The sequence below is a fragment of the Dasypus novemcinctus genome, chromosome 18, assembly GCF_030445035.2.
Source record: "Dasypus novemcinctus isolate mDasNov1 chromosome 18, mDasNov1.1.hap2, whole genome shotgun sequence".
NCBI lineage: Eukaryota > Metazoa > Chordata > Mammalia > Cingulata > Dasypodidae > Dasypus > Dasypus novemcinctus.
In genome coordinates, this window is record NC_080690.1 from 69,035,418 (window position 1) to 69,061,254 (window position 25,837).

General features: G+C 46.2%; 1 protein-coding gene across 12 annotated transcripts in view; it reads left to right on the top strand.

Annotated features, from left to right (window-relative positions):
- Window positions 1-25,837, top strand: part of CARD8 (caspase recruitment domain family member 8) — a 101,516-nt gene that overhangs the window by 28,714 nt on the left and 46,965 nt on the right. For 5 of the 12 annotated variants that reach the window (XR_011646387.1, XR_011646388.1, XM_058280510.2 and 2 more), the window contains 10 exons: window positions 1,276-1,395; window positions 3,464-3,546; window positions 5,249-5,326; window positions 7,808-7,885; window positions 11,450-11,600; window positions 11,907-12,136; window positions 12,212-12,474; window positions 16,739-16,864; window positions 18,824-18,965; window positions 23,732-23,776. Coding sequence is in view for 9 of the 12 variants with exons in the window: in XM_058280510.2 (XP_058136493.1) it covers window positions 1,276-1,395; window positions 3,464-3,546; window positions 5,249-5,326; window positions 7,808-7,885; window positions 11,450-11,600; window positions 11,907-12,136; window positions 12,212-12,474; window positions 16,739-16,864; window positions 18,824-18,965; window positions 23,732-23,776 (1,316 nt within the window). In the remaining 3 variants the exon portion in view is untranslated. Of the gene's footprint in view, window positions 1-1,275; window positions 1,396-3,463; window positions 3,547-5,248; window positions 7,681-7,807; window positions 7,886-11,449; window positions 11,601-11,906; window positions 12,137-12,211; window positions 12,475-16,738; window positions 16,865-18,823; window positions 18,966-21,995; window positions 22,166-23,731; window positions 23,777-25,837 lie in introns of all 12 variants that reach the window. The other 7 variants (XM_012523926.4, XM_004455078.5, XR_009181641.2 and 4 more) reach the window with 6 other exon arrangements.

Here is a 25,837-nt window from a genome sequence, read left to right on the forward strand (position 1 = left end):
TGCAAAAATGGTACAAAGAGTTCCCTTTGTACTGATAATAACTTCTATAACCATAGTCATTGTCAAAACCATAATCATTACTAACCACAGTCATTGTCGAAACCTAGAAATTTATTAGATACAATACAATTAAATTAGTGAAATATGTTATTTCATGGTTGTATTTGATGAGCTGAAAAATATTGCTAATGAACACAGTAATGCCTCACTTCTGGTTAGGCTATCCACCCTTTCCTTATGGGATATTTCCAGTGTTGTGATATTCACAGGCAACTGCTGCTTATGGCACTCAAAGAACCACTTTGATTGAGTTGAACCAATGCCAGATGTCTCAGAGAAGGTGTCTCTGGTCAACTACACTATAACAGATGACTCGGCTCTAGGCCAGTACTGTCCAACAGAAACAAGACCATCATGGAAATATTCCATATATGTGCCAGCCAATATGGAAGTCAATGGACACACGGAGCTTCTGAGCCATTAAAATGTGGTTTTTGCAGATGAAAACCTGATTACCAAAGTTTTAGTAATTACAATTTTAATTTAAATAGGCACACGTGGCTAGTGACTATCATATTGGCTAGTGCGGGTCTTGGCCCAAAGGGCACTCCCTTGATCCTAATCCCAATCTTGATCCCATCAAGCCAAAGGAGACCAAAGAGCTCAGCCCACAAATGTGAAGAGGAAAGAACCTAGCGTAAGACTTCCGTGTTCCTGCCCCATGGAAGAATAAGAGGAAGAAGTAAAATACTCAGCATTACCTTCCGTCTGAGCCTTAGCATGCTTTCATCAGGGCTCCTCGCTATAGGAGGTGGAAGGCAAAAGAGGAACGTCTTAGTTGCATGGGTTCACAGGATACACACTGAATCCCACTGAAGTGCTGGAGTTTCAGTCAATCAGCCGAGGGGAACCTTCTCTTTAGCACCAGTGATGGGTGAAGCTAGAATATAAACAAGGAAGCCCTCCTCACCTAAAATTCTCAGCAAGGTATTTTATGCTTGTTCATCCATTGTGAACAAAATGTTATGATGAAGTATCAAGAACTGACTGAGATGTGCTTCCTGGGACGAAGAGAGCACCATTTCATGGGGAAACAGAGGCAGAAACAGTTCAATTCAATACAATGAAGGTGAGAGGGAGTCGTGTAATAGTGAGGGGAGGGAAGAAGACTCCCCCAAACACAAAATATAAGATCTGTGGTTATGAAGAGCCTGTCCCACCACCAGGTCCCTCCCCTATATTTACAGTACCTCCCTTATTGTGTTTTTTCCCCAGAGAATCTCTTAGAAGATCAAAGTCCCAGTTCCCAGGACATACAGAAGTGGCTACGGCAAACCTGTCATTAGCATACAGCCTTAGTGCTGTGCTTCAGTCCCTTGGGGATGTCATCTTCAGGTGAGAGAGGCTATCCTGTGGGGAACACTGGCAGTATTGGATGCTGTTTATCTCACAGAAGAATGTGAGAAGCAGGGGGGTTTGGGTGATTCACATGGGAATTGGGGAGAATGAATAAGCTTGTACAGTATTACCAGTGAACCCAGAAGTTTCTGAATGAGATCAACCATGTCTTCTTCCAGGGAGATGTCTTGGGAAGCTATACACACAAAAGCTATAACTAACGTTAGTCAAAGACCACTGCATTATTAGCTGAGCCAATGCCAGATAACCAATACAAATTCTCTAGGAAACTAGCTGGTAATGAGGCTGAAATACAAAGTGGGTACTCTGAAGGGGTGTGCTGGTAAATGTTTAACAACAAGCTTTACAGAGCAGAGGGAAAGCCTTGATTTGTAGAGCTGGCCAATTTCCATGCAGTAAATACTTTGACCACGGTGGATTTCAAACTACCAGCGTGACATCCCTGACCATGGAATTGGGAAGAAATGCACAGTAGCCCACCATTATAGAGCATGTTGACCACACAAATACCTTACCCAAAAATAAACTCAAGAACATAGACTACAGTAAAATGTAGTAAAATAATTAGAAAGTGATAAGTGTGAGTCTTTATTACCTTTGTTTCTAATACAATATATCTAAATGTACAGTTATATAATTTAATTTTTAATAAAGGTTGTGTTTAACGACCTGCTTGCAAAATTCCTGGGAATTTAGCAATTTTCTCTCGTGTCTGGTATGACCTGGCTCCAGCTCATCAGTGGGTTTCTCCCTACCTCCTACATCCCAGCCTTCTCCTCAGTCAGACACCAGAAACCAATGTCCATGTGCTCCACGAAAAAGAACATAAAATGACATATCATCCTCAGTTCTTTGTGTGGTGCTGGCATAATCCATGGCTAATTAGTAGCCCCAGGCCTAGCGACAAGTCTAAGGAAGGCAGCCCAAGGGTCTCTAACTGCTTGGCCTGCCCACAGAACCTTTCTGAGTTTAAAGCCGTAGGCTCTTTCTTTGAGCCTCACTCCTCCATTAGCCCTCATCCATGTATTAATTTCTCCTTTAATCCCTTCCATATTGAGATGAGTATATCTATTCAGGAAAATAGCAAGAACTCCTGGGTATATCTAGAACTCAAGGTGACCTAAGAAAATGTCAGCAGAAACCTAGAACATATTTTACGATGCCCAGCAGCATCTATTCTACAATAACTGCCATCCCCATAAAAGTAAATGCTTTTATTTCCTCTTGGGAACTCAGAATTTTGGGGACTAGGACTCTTGCCCTCTGGACCCCATTCTCTTTATTTGTTCCAGACTCAAATACTCCAACACAGGGAACTGGATTGAGTTGGTAGTCTTCATCTAGAGGGTATCACCTATGTTAGGGCATATTTCTCATACCAGGCACTTAATGAACCACTGATGCCTTGGTTCAACATTGGCATGACCCTGGTAGCTTTAAAAATGCTAATACCTGTGACCCAGATCCAACATTCTGATTTGAATCAGAATGATTTAGCCCACTTGGTCTGGGCTACGGCCTGGGAATGGGGGTGGGCAGAGATATTTAGAGTGCCTTCAGCATTGCATTCACACATGGGTCATTTACTTTTTCAGTCTTTGGATTCCAGCGGTCATGTGATATCAATACTGTTCAGGGCCATTTTGGAAACTAGTACAGTAAAAGGAGGTGAGGGAGAATAGTTAAGACATGTTTGGCTTCTGAGAGCCCCTTAGTTCTACCATGCCTACATTTGATTAGCAAATCTTTTTATCTAAGTCATCTCTTATTTTGATTTTGTAGATAGTGCTGTCCAATAGAACGCTCTGTGATAAAGGAAATGCTCTATTCTGCATTGTTCAGTTTGGTAGACATGTGTGGCTGTTGTGCACCTGAGGTACAAATGAGATAGTGTAGCTGAGGGAGTGAACTTTAAATTTAGTTTTAATTTATTTAAATGTACATAACCACACGTGGGTAGTGGCTGCTATTTGGAAAACACAGATGTATTTTTAAAACACATTATCTTTCCTTTTAATTCTTAATGTTTTCTTTACCTTTGAAGCACAAGTACCCCGGTCGAAAAATTAAGAGGCAAGGAATTTCCACAGAAGCACCAGAAGGGAGAATCAAGTAATTTGCTACTAGGTAATTTGCATCATTGGGTTGCCTGGAATGTTCTGAGGTTTTATATGCACAAGACAATTGTGTTGATTTTCATGGCAGTGAAGAACAAAAGGGACTTTTCTTACATCTACAAGGTGCACTATGAAGCTTTAAGGAGTTACTAAATACTTGTCTTCTTAGCTATTATTTCTCAAATGAATTCTGTATTCCAAACTCTGTTAGGTGTACTAAACACGTTCTCTTTTATTCATGGAATTTCTATGAGTGGTTTAATTAGACTCTGTTCTAGATATGAACATAGTAAACTCAGAGATGAGAAATCACTCAACTCCATCCAGCTGGTAGGTGGCATGAGATGGCCCTTGTCTGTTTCTGGTTTAATCAAAAGGAGCCTATTTTCTTTTACCATAACTCATGTTAAATCTTTAAATAATCAGCAATGAGTTGTTATGATATTTTGAGATATTTGTACTATAGTAGACCCAGGCTAAGAAAAATTTTCAAGGCTCATAGTACTAGATTGTTTTTCAAAATTACCCAAGCTTGATAATTCTAGATGCTGTAACTGCACGTGGTTGGAACACTTTCCCACGTGGTAGAAGTGGTGAGATTCAGGAAGAGGTGGACAAGGGCATAGATATCCCCTGCGACGGCTTGCTCAGTTGGTAGAGGTGGGGTCTGGCTGCGGACGAGGGGTCGGTCCAGCTCTGGACGAGGGGTCGGTCCCGCTTGGGACGAGGGGTCGGTCCCACTTGGGACGAGGGGTCGGTCCGGCAGCAGACGAGGGATCGGTCTCACAAGGGGTTGCGCGGTTTGGCTGACGGGGTCGCCCGGCGAAGCCGGCGACGAAGGGGTCGCCTGGAGAAGCAGGCGACGAACTGGGGACAAGGGAGGCCAGGCCCTTGTCGGGGGCTCTCAGGACTGGAGGGCGCACGGCAGAAGAACTACCGCGGAGACAAGGTAAACACGCAAGTCCACTTTACTGAGGGAGAGGCAACAGTTTTATAGGGGCTGGGGAAGGCTGATTGGTCGAAGCCACGCCCTGTTCTGATTGGTTGCCGGCAAAAGGTCAGTGGGCGGTACTGGACGGGGGAGGGGTGGTGGTTAGGGATTGGCTGTCGCTGTTGCTGGAGGAAGGGGCAGGGTTTAGGGATTGGTGGCTGCTGTTGCTGGGGTGGAGGGCAGACTTGAGTTTCCCGCCCACGCCTGGCTGTTGCTGCTGTCGGGGGAAGGGAAAAGGGTGGGCTGGATTTTTCCGCCCACACCTGGCTGTTGCTGCTGTCGGGGGAGGGGAAAAGGGCAGACTGGATTTCTCCGCCCACGCCTGGCTGTTGCTGCTGTTGGGGGAGGGGAAAAGGGCAGACTGGAATTTTCTGCCCACGCCTGGCTGTTGCTGCTGTCGGGGGAGGGGAAAAGGGCAGACTGGAATTTTCTGCCCTGCGCCTGTGCAGGGAGAAGGAAGAAGAAGGGTGCCGCCCCACAAGGCATCGGGTGGCACCATCTGGGAGGAGGGGCGGCCACGGAAGCATGGCTGCCAAGAAGGGGAGACCCGAGGGCACTCTGCGCCCATGCCGAGCTTCCTTCAGGGGTGGCGGTGGGCCCGACCAACCACCCTATTATGGGGGCAGCAGAATTAGGCCTACCGCGGCCACTCCCCTGCCAGGCCAGCAAACCACACTTCAGCCCGAGGGGTGACCGCATTTCCCCCTTCTTTTCAAATAAGGGCCAGGATGGCAGCAGCAACAAGTAGCCGAGGCCCAAGAGGCAGTAAGCAATGAGGGAAGCGGGGCTGAAGAGGGAGGTGAGTATGACGGGGATACAAATGTACAATTTAGGGGGCGGTATCTTGCCGTTGCAAGCAAGGGTGGCCAATGTCCAATTCTCGTTGATCTCGGTGGCTATAAGGTCCATCTGCTTGTTAAAAGTCCAGGATGACAGCGCGTTGCAGGTATTTGATCTCTTCTTGGCGGCGAAGAGTGGTAGAGGCAGACTGTGTGATGGTCTGGAGGATCGCAGCGGTGAGGACAAGTCGCGTCAGGGCACCAGCAGCGATGGTGGCGGCAGCGTCGGGAGTGGTGGAGACGTAGGCGAGGACAATAAGAAGGCCAAAGTCTTCATGGGTGCGAGAGAGGCCGATGTTAATGGGGCGGGCCGACATGGGGCGGCCCAATCTGCAACACAGTAGGGGTTCAAGCGAAAAAAGGAGGGGGGCGGGGGACGAGAAAGGACACTTTGGATGGCTGAGAAGAGGAGTGAGGTCGAGACAGGAGGAAGCTCTGCAAGCTGCGGGCTGGGGAAAGCGGGTTGCGGGCCGTTTAGCGGGGCTGGTGAGAGGGGTTAGCTTGGCCAGAGGTGGCGAGGGAGAGCATAAGGAGAAGGAGAGAGACTATGTTAATTGGCTCGGCAGCATGGCGAGGGTTGTGGCGTCTGCACTGACGGTAGAGTGCGAGCAGCGAACGGACTTCAGGGTTGGATGGTTGCCTCTCGGGGTGGAGGGTGAGCTGGCTCAGTTGGTGCTGGATCACTCGCATCTGGCGCTGTGCCCTGCGGGACATCCGCTGCTGAGGTGGCGGGTTCGACGTATCTCCCGGGGACCCAGATTGGCTGAGCGGCATCCTTGAGAGCGCGGCGATGGGAGCCGAGGTGCGCGGTGAGACGAGGGGTCGGAGCCGGTGGGGCTCCGACGGTGGTCGCGGGCCAAGAGAAGGCCCCGACGAGGGGAGGGCGGAACGACGAGCAGTGGAGCAAGGCAAAGGGGAGCAAGCGCAGAGGGGAGGAGGCAGAGGTGAAGGCAGGGGCGGAGGTGCTCAGGCACGCGCTCCTGAGAGTTTTATTGGCGCCTCTTAATCATAGCGGGTCGGTATAAGCCCCCGACATGGAAGGAGAAAGCCATCCAGCGATTCTCCCAGACCACCGTGGATCATATGAGGTCACCAAGGTTCAGGAGTAGCAATGCAGAGCGAAAAGATAGGGGTGAGAAGAGAGGAGAGCGTAGGGCTATGGTAGGGTTACTTCAGACATGCAAGTGCGTGCTCCCGAGAAATCCAAGGCTCCTCTTAATCATAGCGGGTCGGTATAAGCCCCCGACATGGAAGGAGAAAGCCATCCAGCGGTTCTCCCAGACCGCCGTGGATCGTATGAGGTAGCCAAGGCTCAGGTAGCAGCAATGTTGCACGAGAGAAGTCCCAAGGTGAGAAGAGAGGAGGGGGGGGGCCGCCAGGTTATGGAGTGAGGCTGTGGTGGAGTTGCCTTGCCCCACGTTGGGCGCCAAGTGCGACGGTTTGCTCGGTCGGTAGAGGTGGGGTCTGGCTGCGGACGAGGGGTCGGTCCAGCTCTGGACGAGGGGTCGGTCCCGCTTGGGACGAGGGGTCGGTCCCACCTGGGACGAGGGGTCGGTCCGGCAGCAGACGAGGGATCGGTCTCACAAGGGGTTGCGCGGTTCGGCTGACGGGGTCGCCCGGCGAAGCTGGCGACGAAGGGGTCGCCCGGAGAAGCAGGCGACGAACTGGGGACAAGGGAGGCCAGGCCCTTGTCGGGGGCTCTCAGGACTGGAGGGCGCACGGCAGAAGAACTACCGCGGAGACAAGGTAAACACGCAAGTCCACTTTATTGAGGGAGAGGCAACAGTTTTATAGGGGCTGGGGAAGGCTGATTGGTCGAAGCCACGCCCTGTTCTGATTGGTTGCCGGCGAAAGGTCAGTGGGCGGTACTGGATGGGGGAGGGGTGGTGGTTAGGGATTGGCTGTCGCTGTTGCTGGGGGAAGGGGCAGGGTTTAGGGATTGGTGGCTGCTGTTGCTGGGGTGGAGGGCAGACTGGATTTTTCCGCCCACGCCTGGCTGTTGCTGCTGTCGGGGGAAGGGAAAAGGGCAGACTGGATTTTTCCGCCCACGCCTGGTTGTTGCTACTGTCAGGGGAGGGGAAAAGGGCAGACTGGAATTTTCCGCCCACGCCTGGCTGTTGTTGGGGGAGGGGAAAAGGGCAGACTGGAATTTTCCGCCCTGCGCAAGCGCAGGGAGAAAGAAGAAGAAGGGTGCTGCCCCACAGGCATCGGGTGGCGCCATCCGGAAGGAGGGGCGGCCGCGGAAGCATGGCTGCCGAGAAGGGGAGACCCGAGGGCACTCTGCGCCCATGCCGAGCTCCCTTCAGGGGTGGCGGTGAGTCCGACCAGCCACCCTATTATGGGGGCAGCGGCTTGGCCTACCGCGGCTGCTCCCCCGCCAGGCCAGCAAACCACACTTCAGCCCGACTGATGACCGCATTTCCCCCTTCTTTTCAAATAAGGGCCAGGATGGCAGCAGCAACAAGTAGCCGAAGCCCAAGAGGCAGTAAGCAATGAGGGAAGCGGGGCTGAAGAGGGAGGTGAGTATGACGGGGATATAAATGTACAATTTAGGGGGCGGTATCTTGCCATTGCAAGCAAGGGTGGCCAATGTCCAATTCTTGTTGATCTCGGTGGCTATAAGGTCCATCTGCTGTTAAAAGTCCCGAATGACAGCACGTTACAGGTAGTTGATCTCTTCTTGGCGGCGAAGAGCGGTAGAGGCAGACTGTGTGATGGTCTGGAGGATCGCAGCGGTGAGGACAAGTCGCGTCAGGGCACCAGCAGCGGTGGTGGCGGCAGCGTCGGGAGTGGTGGAGACATAGGCGAGGACAACAAGAAGGCCAAAGTCTCCACGGGCGCGAGAGAGGCCGATGTTAACGGGGCGGGCTGACATGGGGCGGCCCAATCTGCAACGCAATGGGGGTTCAAGCAAAAAAAAGGAGGTGGGCGAGGGATGAGAAAGGATGCCTTGGATGGCTGAGAAGAGGAGTGAGGTTGAGACAGGAGGAAGCTCCGCAGAAGTATGGGGAGGCAAGAGTAGAAACATTATTGGATGCTAGAAAGCAGGCCGCGGGCTGGGGAAAGTGGGTTGCGGGTCGTTTAGCGGGGCTGGAGCTGCTTGAGAGCGATGGCGGCATGGGGGGCCGCGGTTACAGAAGACTTGGGGCTGTTTCAAAGAGATCTTACACCGGTGAGTGTCTAGGAGACCGGCAAGGGCCCGAACTTGCGGGGCTTGCTTAGCAGATAGGATGTTACCCATTGCTAATGGCCTTTTGGAGCCGATAAGAAAAGGGGCCCTTACCTTGAGAGCGTGGCGATGGGAGCCGAGGTGCGCGGTGAGACGAGGGGTCGGAGCCGGTGGGGCTCTGACGGTGGTCGCGGGCCAAGAGAAGGCCCCGACGAGGGGAGGGCAGAACAACGAGCAGTGGAGCAAGGCAAAGGGGAGCAAGCATGGAGGGGAGGAGGCAGAAGTGAAGGCAGGGGTGGAGGTGCTCAGGCACGCGCTCCTGAGAGTTTTATTGGCGCCTCTTAATCATAGCGGGTCGGTATAAGCCCCCCACATGGAAGGAGAAAGCCATCCAGCGATTCTCCCAGACCGCCGTGGATCGTATGAGGTCGCCAAGGTTCAGGAGCAGCAATGCAGAGCGAAAAGATAGGGGTGAGAAGAGAGGAGAGCGTAGGGCTATGGTAGGGTTACTTCAGACGTGCAAGCGCGTGCTCCCGAGAAATCCAAGGCTCCTCTTAATCATAGCGGGTCGGTATAAGCCCCCGACATGGAAGGAGAAAGCCATCCAGCGATTCTCCCAGACTGCCGTGGATCATATGAGGTAGCCAAGGCTCAGGTAGCAGCAATGTTGCACGAGAGAAGTCCCAAGGTGAGAAGAGAGGAGGGGGGGGGGGGCCGCCAGGTTATGGAGTGAGGCTGTGGTGGAGTTGCCTTGCCCCACGTTGTGCTGTGGTGGGGTTGCTTTGCCCCACGTTGTGCTGTGGTGGGGTTGCTTTGCCCCACGTTGTGCTGTGGTGGGGTTGCTTTGCCCCACGTTGTGCTGTGGTGGGGTTGCTTTGCCCCACGTTGGGCGCCAACTGCGACGGCTTGCTCGGTCGGTAGAGGTGGGGTCTGGCTGCGGACGAGGGGTCGGTCCAGCTCTGGACGAGGGGTCGGTCCCGCTTGGGACGAGGGGTCGGTCCCACCTGGGACGAGGGGTCGGTCTGGCAGCAGACGAGGGATCGGTCTCACAAGGGGTTGCGCGGTTCGGCTGACGGGGTCGCCCGGCGAAGCCGGCGACGAATGGGTCGCCTGGAGAAGCAGGTGACGAACTGGGGACAAGGGAGGCCAGGCCCTTGTCGGGGGCTCTCAGGACTGGAGGGCGCATGGCAGAAGAACTACCGCGGAGACAAGGTAAACACGCAAGTCCACTTTACTGAGGGAGAGGCAACAGTTTTATAGGGGCTGGGGAAGGCTGATTGGTCGAAGCCACGCCCTGTTCTGATTGGTTGACGGCGAAAGGTCAGTGGGCGGTACTGGACGGGGGAGGGGTGGTGGTTAGGGATTGGCTGTCGCTGTTGCTGGGGGAAGGGGCAGGGTTTAGGGATTGGTGGCTGCTGTTGCTGGGGTGGAGGGCAGACTTGAGTTTCCCGCCCACGCCTGGCTGTTGCTGCTGTCGGGGGAAGGGAAAAGGGTGGGCTGGATTTTTCCGCCCACACCTGGCTGTTGCTGCTGTCGGGGGAGGGGAAAAGGGCAGACTGGATTTCTCCGCCCACGCCTGGCTGTTGCTGCTGTTGGGGGAGGGGAAAAGGGCAGACTGGAATTTTCTGCCCACGCCTGGCTGTTGCTGCTGTCGGGGGAGGGGAAAAGGGCAGACTGGAATTTTCTGCCCACGCCTGGCTGTTGCTGCTGTCGGGGGAGGGGAAAAGGGCAGACTGGAATTTTCTGCCCTGCGCCTGCGCAGGGAGAAGGAAGAAGAAGGGTGCCGCCCCACAAGGCATCGGGTGGCGCCATCTGGGAGGAGGGGCGGCCGCGGAAGCATGGCTGCCGAGAAGGGGAGACCCGAGGGCACTCTGCGCCCATGCCGAGCTTCCTTCAGGGGTGGCGGTGGGCCCGACCAACCACCCTATTATGGGGGCAGCGGCTTGGCCTGCCACGGCTGCTCCCCCGCCAGGCCAGCAAACCACACTTCAGCCCGAAGGGTGACCACAATCCCCCGATGCCCAGCCCAGCTGCTGTGCTTGCCAACCAGGTGGTCATGGGGAAGTTAATTTATGTTGGTTTTACTAGCAGACATTGAGGGCTTGTGATTGTCTGGGTGCCACGCAACGAGGTCTATCCGTGCAAGTAGGACGACTGTCTCCATCTCCCACACGGGAAGAAAAGCTCAGAGAGGCTGAGAAACCTTCTACACAGTCGAGGCTTTTCATTACACCTACATGCAGTGCCTGCTCTCCACACACACATTACAAAAATGAGATCCCAACATGGATAGTTCTTGGTCGACGAGTGTTGTCACATGCGGTGTATAAGAGACTTTTATTAGGCAGTGTGCAAATACCTGTTCTATGTAAATCGCCACCACTCTGAGCCTGAGAGTGAAAACGGAGTCCAGCCGCGCATGCGTGGAGGGTCCTGAGTGCCGCGAGTGACCGTCTCGCTGCTGGACAGCGGAGAGAAATGCTCGGGGGACTCAGGGAAGGTCTGGGGGGTGGCACCAGGAGGAGAGAGAGTTCTTGGCCTTTTCAGCTTTTGCTCTTGTGCTTTCTCTGGCCTCGACTTTACTCATGGGCAGAAGGTAATACTTCTGTTGAGGATTATGTAGGAAATGTAGCTGCATTGATTCCAGCCCTCAGCAAGTTTGCCCAGCACCAAACCTGCCCAGCCTGCCTCCTGAAAACGCCTTTTAATTGTGGGGAACAATTTTATTAGCAACAAAGGACATTCTTGTGCCTTCATTGACCATTTCTAAAGAAGCACAGCCCCATGTTGTAGCCACACATTGTTCTCTTCAATGTCCCTGTTCCCCACAGCGAGGGAGACTCGGCCTCCAGGGCTCCCCCAGCCTCGCCACGCCCACAGTCACATCTTACGGCACAACATTTTTTTTTTCCAGGAAATATTTTTTCAGCAGAGAAGCAAGTCGTGTCCTCCTTGACTACTAATCTCTGTTCAGGGATTAAAAGAGATTGTACACATAATCGGTTTCTGGGACTTGGAGGCAATGTGGATGTTGAGTTAACTGATAAAGGTGGAAACAGATACAGGTGAGAATAGAAGATGCTGATTATTTCTATGTAACCTGAATATAAAGGAATGTACGGGATTCAGCGTTTCAGATATCTGAAATTTTTGTCAGCAATATGCCTGTTTCCTGCATCTTAATTTCAGCATGAGCAGAAGACAGACTTGGGGCGCAGAGCGCTCGGCTCCCTTCCCCGAGGGCTGTGGTTTTGTGAAGCTGCAGCTGGGTCTGGAGCCCTTGCCCAGCCCCAGCTCCACGTTCCTCCACAGGAAGTGGCTGAAGTCCAGGTCTTGAATGCCCTCACGATTCTCCCTTCTGGCTTCTCCAGCGTTTGCTTCCCCGCAGCTGGCTCGTACATGTGGCCGGCCACGAACCTCGGCTTCGTGGTGAGGGCGGCTGTGACCGTGGAGATGGCGTTTGCTTCCTGGGGTCAGCACCTGGACTTGGCCCTGCAGCACCACGAGCAGTGGATGGTGGCAGGCCCCTTGTTTGACATCACGGCAGAGCCCGGGGAGGCCATAGCCGAAATCTACCTGCCCCACTTCATCGCTCTCCAAGGTAATGAAGGGCGAGAGGAGGCTGTGGGGTGACTGGGGAGCATCTGGTCTCATTGCCGTGGTGGTTCTCCTGCAGCAGGTGAGGTCGACGTCGCCTGGTTCCAAATCACCCATTTTAAGGACGAAGGGATGGTCCTGGAGCAGCCAGCCCGGGTGGCGCCTCTCTATGCTGTCCTGGAAAACCCCAGCTTCTCTCTGATGGGAGTTCTGCTCCGGATTGCCAGTGGTACCCGTCTCTCAGTTCCCATCACTTCTACCACACTCCTCTATTATCACACCCATCCTGAAGAGTGTAAATTCCACTTGTACCTTATTCCCAGCGATGCCTCAATAACAAAGGTAATGTGGACAGAATTTTGGGATTATAAGAGAATGAGAATTATCTTTAAGATGGAAACAACCTTGTGCCACCATGTCAAATCTATAAATCTAATTCTGTGCCATCTGCATTTTTTGCAGTCTCCTGCAGTGAGGAAGTGGCCTTCTTTTTAAAGACCAATCCATTAAAATATGCCTTCATGTCCACCAACAGGCTTTCCTATCCTCCTGTACCCCTCCCATTAACCAAATACAGTCTAACCTAGCCAGCCCATTGGGAATGCCTTGACTATTCTTTCTCCAACCAGTTTCTAGTTCTCCCTAATGCTTGGCTCTTAGAGACACGTCAGAGTCTCTATATTTTCTCAGTTCCTTCTGTGTCCTCAAAGCCCTCAGTTTCAATTACTTCACTACCATTTCTTAAAATGGTTCTGTTTAAAGTCACCAGTCACCCAATCACCTCCATGTTAACTTTTATTTTGGAGTTACCAGGACTGGAGATTGAACCCAGGACCTTGTAGGTGGGAAGATGGCACTCAACCACTGAGTCACATTGGCTCCCCTGAGTTGGTTTTTCATTTGTTTGCTTGTTTGTTTGTTTGTTTTTGTTTTCAGGAGGCACCAGGAACTGAACAGGGGACCTACTGTGTGGAAAGCAGGTGCTCACATCTGCTCCCTATGTTAATTTATTCTTATCTGAAGTCTCAGCAGCATCTTTTACCATTGATACCCCTTCCTTGAAACAGTCCTCTCTAGGATTCTAGGACTCCATGTTTTCCTAATTTTCCTGTTACTGTTCTAGCACCTCCTCAAATCTCCTCTGCCCTGAAATCTGCCCCTGAATACTGAGTTCCTGGAACAGGATTTTGGATTTCTCTTTTCTGTATTCATGGATGGTTTTTTTGAATTCTTCCAGTCCCATAACTGAATTCCAAGTAAGTGGAGGATTCCTAAATCTATATCTCCAGTCCGGGTCTCTCTTCAGAGTTGCAAACTGTACTTGCCCATATCACATCTCTCCTTGACTGTTTAATAGGCATATCTATGAATAACACTAGGTTGGCCTGACTTTGAACTCTAAAATGACTTTTTTTAAAAAAGCTATCTTCCTCATTTAGCATATAAAACTAAATTCCATTCCTTGGTCAAAGCTGATTTATCCATTTCTTCTCTTTCCCACATATAATGTACAATTAAGCTCAATGAATTTTACTCTCATAATGTAACTTGAACCAGTTTCATTTCCCTTCATTTCCACTGCCATCATTGGTCCAAGCCACTATTATCCTCCGTTAGAAATATAGCAAAGTCCTTGAAACTTTTCTTCCTGGTCTCATTTTTTTTTCACTTATTATCTATTTTCTATCCAGCAACTTTTACAAACCTAAATAATATCAGGTCTCTTCTGCCAAGATTCTTCTATACTTAGGAAAGTAGCCAGAGTGAATGAAATGTGATCTGTCCTCCTCTATCCTCCTACTTCACTTCAAACCACAAGTCGAACTTATGTTATGTATTGTTGCCCTGAGTGCTTTCCCTTCTGACTTTCAGAGCAGTACTGTCCACTGAGGTAGCCACTAGACGCCTGTGGCTATTGAGCACTTTGAAATGTGGCTAATATGGATGGAAATGTGCAGTAATTTAAAAGGCACCGCAAAAATGAAATAAAAGAAAAGAAAGAAAGAAAAGAAAAAACTGAAATACAAAAAAATTAAAAAATAAACAAAGGAAAAAAAAAAGAAAAAAATTTAAAATGTAACCCAAGTTTGAAGACTTAATAGGAAGGAAAGAACAGGAATATCATGTTAAGAATTCCTACAGGGGAGTGGATGTGACTCAAGCGGTTGAACGACTTCTTCCCACATGGGAGGTTCCAGGTTCAGTTCCCAGTGCCTCTTAAAAAAACCACAACAAACAACAACCAAAACAAACGGGGGAACCTGCTCAGGGCTGCTGATGTGGCTCAGTGGTTGAGCGTCAGCTTCCCATGTGCGAGGTCCCGAGTTCAACCCCAGGACCAAAAAAAAAAAAAAATTTCCCAAATTGATTACATGTTTAAAATGATAATATTTTGGATTAAGTAAAATATAGATGTATTGTTAATTTCACCTGCTTCTTTTTGCTTTTTAAAAATGTGGCTACCAGAAAATTTTAAGTTACATCATATTTCTATTCAACCTCACTACTCTAGAGAAATTCATTTATTCAGTAGATAACTATTTATCGTGTGCCTTATGTGTTCCAGGCACTATTTTAGGGGCTGGAGATATATCAATGACCAAACAGACAAAAATTTTTAACTAAACAGATTATATAAAATGTTCATGGTACAGGAGAATTATATGTGCATATGATATGAGCTTTTCAAAAATGGAGCACTTTTAGAGAATTGGGAGAGCTAGGTGTTTCAATCCATAAGTGCAGTGGTGTTGGGTCTCATTTCCTGTGTAAATCCTTCTATAATACTAACTCCACTGATGGTATGCTGATATACTCACTCATTTTATCATTTTCACATTTCTTCATCAAAAAATGGCATGGGCTATGCCCAGTATACTGTGGTCCATTTACAGCAAATGTGTATTTCTACTGCAATGGTCATTGGTCACCACTGTTTTCCCACTTTGTCACCTTTCACCTCTCGAGGCCTCTGTTCTATTAAATTCATTGATCAACTTTAGTCTTCAGGGATAGTATGCAAGAGATCTGCAGCTTGACTCCTTGCATACTTTTTTTGTTTCACTCTGGCAGATGCATTCTACCTCCTGGTCATAGGGTTCTTGGGTTAGTTCTTTTTTCTCAGCATGTTTTTAATCATTTTTGCACCATCTTCTAGTCCTCCACATTGCAGGGAAGATCTCCAACTCCAGAATGATGCTTTGTCCCTTGAAGAAACTTATTTCTGCCCATGAGTTTGTAAACTTTCATGCTTTATCCTGAGATAAACTTTCACAGAGTTTAAAGACTATCACCTAGATAAGAATAGGTGTGCTTTTCATTCTTGCTTCAACCCAGGGTGTGGTTCGTGTGTGCAGCCTGGTGGCCTTCAGCTTGGGAATTGTCTTCCGTTATTTGATGATCGCCTTTCCTCCACCTTTGTATCCCTCTGGGATTGTTAGTCTTTCTTAGCATATTTGTATTGACTCCTGGATGGCTCCCCACATCTGTTCCCTGGTTTCCTCTCCATCACAGTTTGCATCTCTGATCAATACAATTGGAGACTTTTCTTTCTTTTGATCATCCAGGTCCAGTTTAGGTTATCTACCTTTTACTTACAGTCTTTTTTTAAAAAGTATAATCAATATGCAGATAATTGCACCACTCAGTGAGTTTTCACAGTGGACACACCTACGTACCTGGCACCCAGATCAAGAAGCAGAACATCCCAGCTCCCCAGAAGTCCCCTGGGAACTCCTCCCACTCCCATGAGAGCTACAGGCTGGTCTCACCACACCATCTCCTGGAATAATTTCCAGTTTAAATTCTTGCTCATTCATTCCATAAAGTCTCTACTGAGCTGTATCCGAGACATCTCAACTGTTCTTTTTATTTCGACGTTCAAGTTTAGTCTGTGCCTTGGTTGGCTGCCCCGGTAGTCCTGAGTGCTCTTCTTCTCCTCCAGTTTCTGGGCCTCTCGGCTTTGACATCACTCTCCTCGACTCCTGTGCTGGCGCTTACGTGGCAGAGCATCTCACGCGAGCAGCCCCACCAGTGGAGAGAGGGCAGGTCTCCACCCTTGGGTGCCCTTGTTGGAGCTCCCGACAAATGAGCTACCAGGCCCTGCTAAGGCATCAAAAGGAAGCCTTTTTGTTTCCAGGTTTGAGGGCTCACCTTGTAAAAAAAATTATAACAACTCAGAGATCTTTAATAAAAAGTTAATAGTCACAAGACATTCCTTGACCTTGAGATAACCACCATTAAAATTTCTTCATGGTACGAGGACCTGGGTTGAATCCCCATTACCTCCTAAAAACAAACAAACAAACGAAAAAATCAACTCTCGTTGGGGAGAGGATATAGCTCAGTGGTTGAGCACCTGCTTCCCACATACGGGGTCCTAGTTTTAATACCCAGTACCTCCTAAAAAAACAAAAGAGTGAAAAATTTTTTCATGTATATCAACATATTCATATATATATATATATGTCTTTTTCTATAAAAATATTACATCTGTTGAATAAAATCATACATGACTTTTAAAAATATATAGATAAACTTTATGGCAGTGTTTTGATTTATTTACTTTTTTTCTTCTCTCTAATATCTTTCTGTTTTTCCTTCTCAGAAAATAGATGAAGAAGAAGCTCATTTCCAAGGAAAGCGTCTGCAGACCTCACCCCCACTGGAACCCCTGAACTTTGGTTCCCGTTATGTCTTGTCTGGTTCTACACACCTGGAAATAACACCAAAGGTTGGTAGAATCTACTTTAACTCAGCAGGTTTTACAAATGGGAGAATTTTGACAAAATGCAATCTTTTTCTTTATTAGTGTCAAACATGTTCATTCTTTTAAAAGAAGAGAGAGAAAAATAGTGTTAATCATATTACATACATCCAATATGCTAACACAGGCAGAATTAACATTTTGGCATTTAATGTAATTATTTTGTGTTTAAATTATTCATTGTTTCTTTTTTATAACTGGAAGTTCAGTTTGCCTGGCATCTTTGCCTCCAGGCCTGATTTTTTGCCTAAGAAAGGCACTCAACAGGTATTTGTTAAAGTTCTTGAACGACTAGCTCATTTTATACTAAGTATTTAATTTTCTTCATTTGTTACATGAGATTATATGTTCTGTGCAATTAAAACTATTCTTACATATTATTTTAACAGGGCATAATATGACAAATAGCCAAAACTCTAGATCTTATTTAGCCCTCTGCTGTTATCCAGCATTTAGTTGTTTCTAATATCTCATTACAGGTGCCTTGGCAATAAAAGTTTCCTTGCATACAGTCTTACACTTGGAACTAGGCTACCCTAGTGATATTACTGATTGAACAGAGTTTTGCTCTCTTATTTAAAGCTACTAAATTTACAAATAAATATACAAAGATTCTGCACAATGTATCTCTCTCAACAGTAAAGAATGAGATTGTCCTACTGGTTATACCATCTCCAGAATAAAATCTCAAAATTTAATTGTTTTCCAATTTGAATGAGAAAACCAAATTGCAATAAATTTTAAGTCTTTTAGTTAATACTGAGATTGGTCAATTTTAATGTTTTTGGAGAAATGTGATTTTTCTATTGTAAGGCCCAGTGAGACCAAGAGTGAAAAGACTAAGGCTTGACAAAATCGAGAGGGTTAGCTGTCAGTGTTCCCATTTCTCCTTTTTGGACACTAAGGCTAAAGTAGGAAAAATGATTTTTCCCAAAGTCACCTCAGACAACAAGCAGTAAAGCTAATTGCAAACATCAATTTAGTGCTCTTTTTCTAGATATACTGGATAATGAAACTGTAATACTCTCTAATCTTGGTCTGCTTATTTTTCCCAGTTTCCTTTATAAACTCTGAATCTGCCAATGCAGCAGGAACTCTCTCCCCCAGTCACTTGTTTGTCCTCTAGGATGCCTACTTGACTGTTGCAAGACCTTCCATAAACCTCGGTGATACAGAGATGAGTAGGATGTGGTGTGTTCCTTAAATGAGAATAACAACAAAATGAACAAGAGATAGGAAATGGAGAATAGTAACAAGTAGTGATAAACTTGATCAAAGTTAACTCTATTCAGAGTTGTCTTCCATCAAAACTCTTTTATTTTTTCCATCAAAACTCTTTACAATCTAAGACGTCTCCTCTGATCAGTTTCTAAAAACGATTTCTCCAGAGCCTTGGAGCTTGCTTCCCAGAGGAACCAGAGATTTGCATAACCAACCTTTACTTAATTTTATCCTGGCCAGGAAGTTAGTGCAATTTCACCAGAATCATTTGTCCCCAGGAGTCCTGGAGAGTGAGGTGCAGAGCAGAGCTAGGGACCTGAAATGACAATGGGATAGCTGACCCTTGGTATTCCCAGTTAGGCTGAGAACTGATGAGTTTCCTTAACCGGTGCTCTCACTTCTCTATAGACTTTAAGGTTCTGATCTCCTGGAATCGTTAGTGAAGACCCTAGAGATCCTAAGAATTTTTCTCTGAAGCATGTGCTGTGGTAAGCTAGGCTCACAACATCATCTACCTTGGATGGTATAATAGTATTTCCTCAAATTGTATGTTTACAAGATTCAACCACTGTCCCTCCATTTTGTCTTCAGACAGGCATGAGATGCAGGTAGATCTGCAGGGTAAATTCCATTGGCCTGTTTATTCTAAGGGACCAGGTCTTCCCATCCTCTACCACTTTAAATCCATTGCTATGTTTCCTCTAGGAGATGAGATTATCCTACAGGAGCCCTGGAGAAATCCATCCCTTTTCTAAAGTCTATGCTGGGCAGATGACGGAAAAAATCCAACTTGAAATTACCGACAAGAGACTTGGGACTTTGGTTTGGGAGACTTCAGTGAAGCCAGGTAGGTAAAATATGAGGCTGAATATTTTGGAGAGAAAAACAATGCACCTCGATCCTTGGGTGTAAGGAAGTGGATCAAAGGAGAACGTTTTATGGCCCCATCCCAGAGAGTAAATTAAATCTAGTGTCAGTTCATAGACAATTGGTATGAAATCAAGATGGCGGCAATGGTTCATCTCCAGGGATTGAAATGTGTGGTGTTCCTGGGAGTGAGGACGGTGCTTGGTGCTATGAATGGATACCACTCATACCTAAACAGGAGCTATAATAAGAGTCAGAAGGTATACTAAGGCCATTTAATTCCATTTTCTGTGAAATTGTTTTATTTTCTCTATAGTCAGATTTCATAATTTGGAGGGTGTTCTATGCCTTTATATATTCTGATGAAACCCATTGTAAACTGTTTTATCTCTTTACATAAACTCAACATCATAAACATAATTTCGGGTTGTTAAGAAACGCCCAGGAGCTTTGCCCAAAGTCTCCTAAGGGTGTTTGAATCCCTGGATATAACAGTAAAGTTGTAAGACAGCATCCCTTGAAAAGGCCGCCCTCTACTTGAATACTTAAAATGATGGAAAAATCAAGATCTTTAAAAGTAACAGATCATTGTCTTGGGTGATCTTATGCAAGGAATAGTTTCTATAAGGCTTTATCAGGAGGAGGGCATTAAGATAAAATTAGTAGGGAGTGATAAATTGCTTTAACATTTCTGGATAGCAATATGGAAACACAGTTTAAATTTTTTAAGTGTCCCTTGATCTAGAAAGCCATGATATTCTATAGAATAAAAGCGTCTGTATGCAAGGACATGCCCGAGGCCTCATTTGCAGTGGGAAAAAATAAAACCAACCTAAATGCCCAATAATAGGGAAACATTAGGAAAAACTGCATGAATCCATATTGTGGAATATTTTGTAACTATTTAAAATGAGTTTTTCTCTAATTGGTGGATTTCCTTTGTTTGGGCATATTGTCACACTGCCCCCTAGTGTTCCTCCACTACTTGTCTTCCTTCTTCAGGGGCCTCAGAACCAATTCCCTCTCTTTGCCCCACGGTAGTACTCCAGAAATGTGAGATCAGCTTCTTCCTGTGGCTCCCTTTCCCCCACCCAAGCGGCCTCTTGAATAGGTCTAGCACATGGGGTTGGACATAGGGCTCCCGGTCACATTGCAGGTGTGGATGGTGTTCCGTCTCCTAGGTCTTGTCTCCTCATGCCACCCTCTTCTGCTCCTGCCTCCATTCTCTAAAATGTCCTAGCAACTTGGGTTTTAGGAGTCTGTGTTTATTTGTGAGATATCTTGGCTCTCTCAGTGGTTTCCAGTGTGGAAAGAAGCAGTGCGGTTGTCCCATTCCCCATCGCCTGCATCCTCAGAGACTGGAATAAAGTCTAGTTCACAGCAGACACGCAAGGCGTATTTTAAAGAAGCACACGAATGCCACGCACCCTCATCTTCTCTTTAAACACCAGAATGTATTTTCATGCTTACTTTTCCTTCATTCAAAAATAATTTTTTTTTAAATTTATTTATTTTTTTTATTGACTTTGTAATAATATTACATTAAAAATATATATGTGAGGTCCCATTCAACCCCACTCCCCCACCCCACCTCTCCCCCCCCCCCCCCCAGCAACACTCATTCCCATCATCATGACACATCCATCCAGGTTTCAAGGTCAACCTTAATAGGCAAAGTATAGATAAAAGTAGGAAAATTGTGAATGGCCGGACCTTTGGATGAGTGGGGAGGTATAAGACCATGGATGTTCGGTTCTAAAGTCAAATGACCATAGGCCTAAAGTGTGGTACCTGACAGACTATGGGGAGCCCAGGTTCATGGAATCTGAGTTGCTGCAAAAGTAGGGGGCTATAAAATTCATCCAAATTTTAAACAAAATCAGGGGCTTAAGGTAAAAGTATATGTATTAATCAGGGTTCTCTAGGGAAACAGAGCCAACAGGAGATATCTATAAATATTATGAGATTTTATGAAATTATCTCACACAAACGTGGGGATACACAAGACCAAATTGCTAAAAGCAGGATACAAGCCCAGAACTCTGATGATTTTTCTCGATGAGTTCCCCAGGAGAAGCTGCGTGTGTGAAGTAAAGATGGGAATTCTTTCTCTGACTGCTGAAATCACTTCTCTTTTTAAGGTCTTCAACTCATTGTGTGAGACATCTCTCATTGCTGAAGGCAATTTCCTTACTCGATTGTAGATGTAATCAGCCGTAGATGCAATCGGCTCACTGATGATCTAAATCCATGAAATTTCCTAGACTCTGTACATCACGTTAAGTGAATATGATGTGAACAGGGTGTAAGAGTATCACTGTGGAAGGGAAAAGGTTTTGTGGTGGATGTATGGGAGTGCTGTATATTATATATATGCATTGCTGAGGTCTAGGGCTCCTGTGAAGAGAAGTTCAATGATTAGGTGGAAAAAAAAAAAAAAGGAAAAGATAGGATGTAGAATTTTTTCCAAGTCAACACGTATTCTTTATCTAACCTTTAAACCCATCGCTATATGCCATTTCCTAGTAAGGGACCCTGACATTATATTGGGCTTCAAATTTCAGGGAGTTCTGGATCACAGAGTGGTTCAACAATGGCAATGGAGGAATACTGGTATAGGATACCATTGACAGGTGATATATGGCTGACAGGGAGCTGTACAGAACATATGTCCAGTGTGCATGGTAATGTTTGGATATACTCATAGTGGCAACAATTAAAAACCACAGCAGGGGGGGTACTGGGCTCCTGGCCAGTGGTGCTCTGTCGTGGTCCCTAGGGGAGCAGCGACAGTCTCCCAGGTGCAGCGGCGGGGACCGGGAGGGAGTGACGGTTCAACAGTGAGCCCCTGACGCTAATGACTATGCTTGTGAGCTGATAAGCCTAAAATAAGAACAAGGCCTAGAGCAGCATTGTGCCTGGGAATTTCCTCCTGTCAGCCTTCATGTTACTCAAATGTGGCCAGTCTCGAAGCCAAACTCAACATGTAAATGCAATGCCTTCCCCCCAGCGTGGGACATGACACCCGGGGATGAGCCTCCCTGGCACCGAGGGACCACTATCAACTACCAACTGATGATGCAACTGGAAAATGACCTTATACGGAAGGTTCAATGCGGATCAGGAGAATATCCCTGTCTACATAAAATAACATGACTTTAAAATGCTGTTTGACCTAAGGTAAGGGGGAAATGGAAAGGAGATATGAGTTTATATGGCTACGAGTCTCTAAAAAAGAGTCTGGAGGCTGTCAGAAGGATTGCCCTTATGCACAACTGAGCAGAGTCTGAGAGACAGATAAAGCAGATACAACCCCCAGATATTGGTTCCTTTGAGGGCTAAAGAGACCCATGGGAGTTATGGTCATGGCCGATGGGGTTAACTACCAGGTCAGATGGCCCCTCTTTGGAACTGGTATTTATGTGTGATGAATCTGGACTCAGATGGGATCTCTCTTCATAAGACTTTCATGCTAATGTGCTGGAGTTGCAGTTAGTGTTGGGGTTTAAGATATATTTAGGGGATTTGAATCTCTGGACTGACAATGTGATAGCCAGGTCCTGAGCCTCAACAGACTCCAGCACCTACAATCTGATTTATTGGACTCACCACACTCACCTAAGATGGAGTTGAAGAAGGACAACCACCACACCATTGAGCCTAGAGTGATTACAACTGAAAGTGGGAGGATTGCATCCAGCATCCAGGTGGAATCTGAGCCTCCTCTTGACATAGAGGTGCAATGGACACAACCAATCCAATGTCCACATAGAAAAGGTGGCATTGGATTGGGAAAAGTGGACATGGTGGCTGATGGGTATGGGGAAAGGCAGGAAGAGATGAGAGGTGGAGGCATCTTTGGGACATGGAGCTGCCCTGGATGGTGCTTCAGGGGCAATCACCGAACATTGTAAATCCTCACAGGGCCCACTGGATGGAATGGGGGAGAGTATGGGCCATGATGTGGACCATTGACCATGAGGTGCAGAGGTGCCCAAAGATGTACTTACCAAATGCAATGGATGTGTTATGATGATGGGAATGAGTGTTGCTGGGGGGGGAGAGGTGGGGTGGGGGTGGTGGGGTTGAATGGGACCTCATATATATATATATTTTTAATGTAATATTATTACAAAGTCAATTAAAAAAAAAAAAAAAGAAATTTCCTTACAGTACAATCAGGCCAGTGCTTGCTTGACCAAACAACTGGATACCATTAACTGGCTAAGCTGACATATGAGCCTAAACATCAACATTTTGAAGCTTTAATGTAAATATTATTTAATTACCTTCCAAAACGGAAGATCACCAGCAGCTTATGAAACAATCCAGATTTCTGCACTATCAACAGTGCCGGTGTTTTCATATATTTTAGTGTATTTTCAAGTTTTGTATTTAATGCTGCTATTTTACTTCTAAAATACATTTATCTAGACTATGTATTTAGATACGGCAGTGTGACACAAATTTGTTGTAGCCATCAAATTTCCTAACACATTGGCTTGCAGGTAGATGCCAAAAGAATATTGGAAAAATGTGTTCCTTCCTCTGATAAATTTCCTTAATGTCTAGTGGATGATCTTCTACTTATGTGGATTCCATTAGTATATTAAAGTTCAAAAGAGGATCTTTGCCTTATGAAATTGTTTAAATTATTTCAGTTGGTTATACCAAAGACTAGAAAAACTAAAAAAGCATATATGATTGATATTTATCTTATTCTCCAATTTTTTTCCTCTTTCCTAGTCGATCTCCAATTTTGTGCTGCATCAGCCACTCCCAGTTTCTCAGGTCAGTGAAATGCTTTCATTAAAATCCAGAGGTTGTGTCTGAATCAGGAAGTCTTTGAATGGTTTGATATCACTGACCAAGGGTTCATTCCTTCCATTCTACTCATTTATGAAAAATGACTAATATCAGGTACAGATATAAACAATGAGTATGATACGTCAAAGGGAGGCTAATAGAGTTTAATATACAGACAAAAGAACATACAACAGAAAGCTTTTGGGAAAATCATCTTGCATCTGGAAGCAATAAGTAAACATGGTTTGATAAGACTGGAACATACATTTTTAGAGGGTCAACATAAACATGAGATTGGAGAGGCAGGCAAGAGCCCAATGTTGGAAATCCAAGAATGATGTCTGAATATTTAGGACTTTAGAGTGAAAGCACAGGGGAACTATTAAAGGTGGATAGCAGTATCCTGACACTTTCAAAAAGTGTGGATGATTGGCTGAGTGTTGGGAATGAGACAGGAAGTGGGGAACTGGATTAGGAGACTGTTTTAAAAATCAAGACCAGACCTTAGCAGGGAATTGGTTAAATTCACTGGAGTTGGTATGTGTCAGAGAAGTACATTATTTAAAATAAGGAGTTAAGACTCAGAGGATCTAAAGTTCATCACCTGGCAATCAGTGGAGCAAATACTTGTCTCTTGGTGCCCTCATCTCCATATTAACTTTAAAAAATAATAGTACAAGTCAACAGTCTGCAGTGTCCTGCGTATCTGTGCAAACATTTGTTTGGCAAATGACAGTTGAACTTAAATGGACTGAAAGGGTAGAGAGATATCCTGGTTCAAGGGAATGAAAGGACAAGAGGTGGGACCAACCTCATGGGGGGCTGTTCCACTGCCTTCAGTGATGTCACAAGGATGCAGCATCGCTCCGTGTGTCCTTTCTGCCTTCCGTGTTTTGGCTTCATCCTCAGGCTCCACACAGTAAAAATGGCAAGACTCACACCTTGAAACAGACCAGCCAAGAGAAAAAATAGAGCTTCTTCTTGTACCTTCCAAAAAAGGGAAGTTTCTTCAATGGGTTACATGGGCCTGAAATAGTTACACACCAATTTCCTGGCCACCTCTTGTTGCCAGGAGATAAGGAGAGGCAGACAATCTTAAAAAGTCATGTCTTCCTCCTGGAGCTACAGTTGGCCTTCAGTTGAACTAAAGAGCTAGGTGAGAATCAGGTAAAGATGATTCCAACCAATGAAATTCAAAGAATTTCCCCATAGGTGATGACTCAGTTCTGGGCAGGAACAACGAAAGCCTCTATACCTTCTCAATATTAATATATGGGGCTCTTGAGCAAGAGGTATCACCTGTTGTCTGCAGGGCAAAATCTAAGCTCAGTAGCTCTATGTATAGGAGACCCTTCACAAGCTGGCCCCAGAATTTCTAGAACCTCTAAAATCAAATCCTCATCCCAGTCACCTGCACACTGTCTTGGAGCCACACAATAGACCACCACCTCTCTTTCTCACTCTTCTCTTCTTTTCTTGGTATCATCTCTGTTTTTTAAAAAAATTAATTTATTGAAGCATATCAGTCATACATAAACATACATAAACAATAAGTGTATAATAATAGTTGTGAACTTACAAACAAACCAACATAACATCATACAGGACTCTCATAACTCACCCTACCACCAATACCTTGCATTGTTGCTAAACCTTTTTAACTAATGATTAAAAAGTATTGTCAAAATATTACTACTAAAAAAAACTATTACTACTAACCAAAGTATATTCCCCTAACCAACCCTATTATTATTATATTCATATCATTTATATATGAACATATATAAACAAGTGTATAGTAAAAGTGGTGAACTTACAAAGCAAACAAGCATAACATCATACATGGGTCCCGTACATCAACCCTCTACCAATACCTTGCATTGTCGTGAGACGTTTGTTACAAATTATGAAAGAATACTGTCACAACCCTACTACCAATCATAGTCCCTATCTTACATTTGGTTTGTTTTTCCCCCACCCCACCCTATTATTATTTTTTAAATATATTTTTTTATGACAGAAGTTGCAAACTTACAAAACAATCGT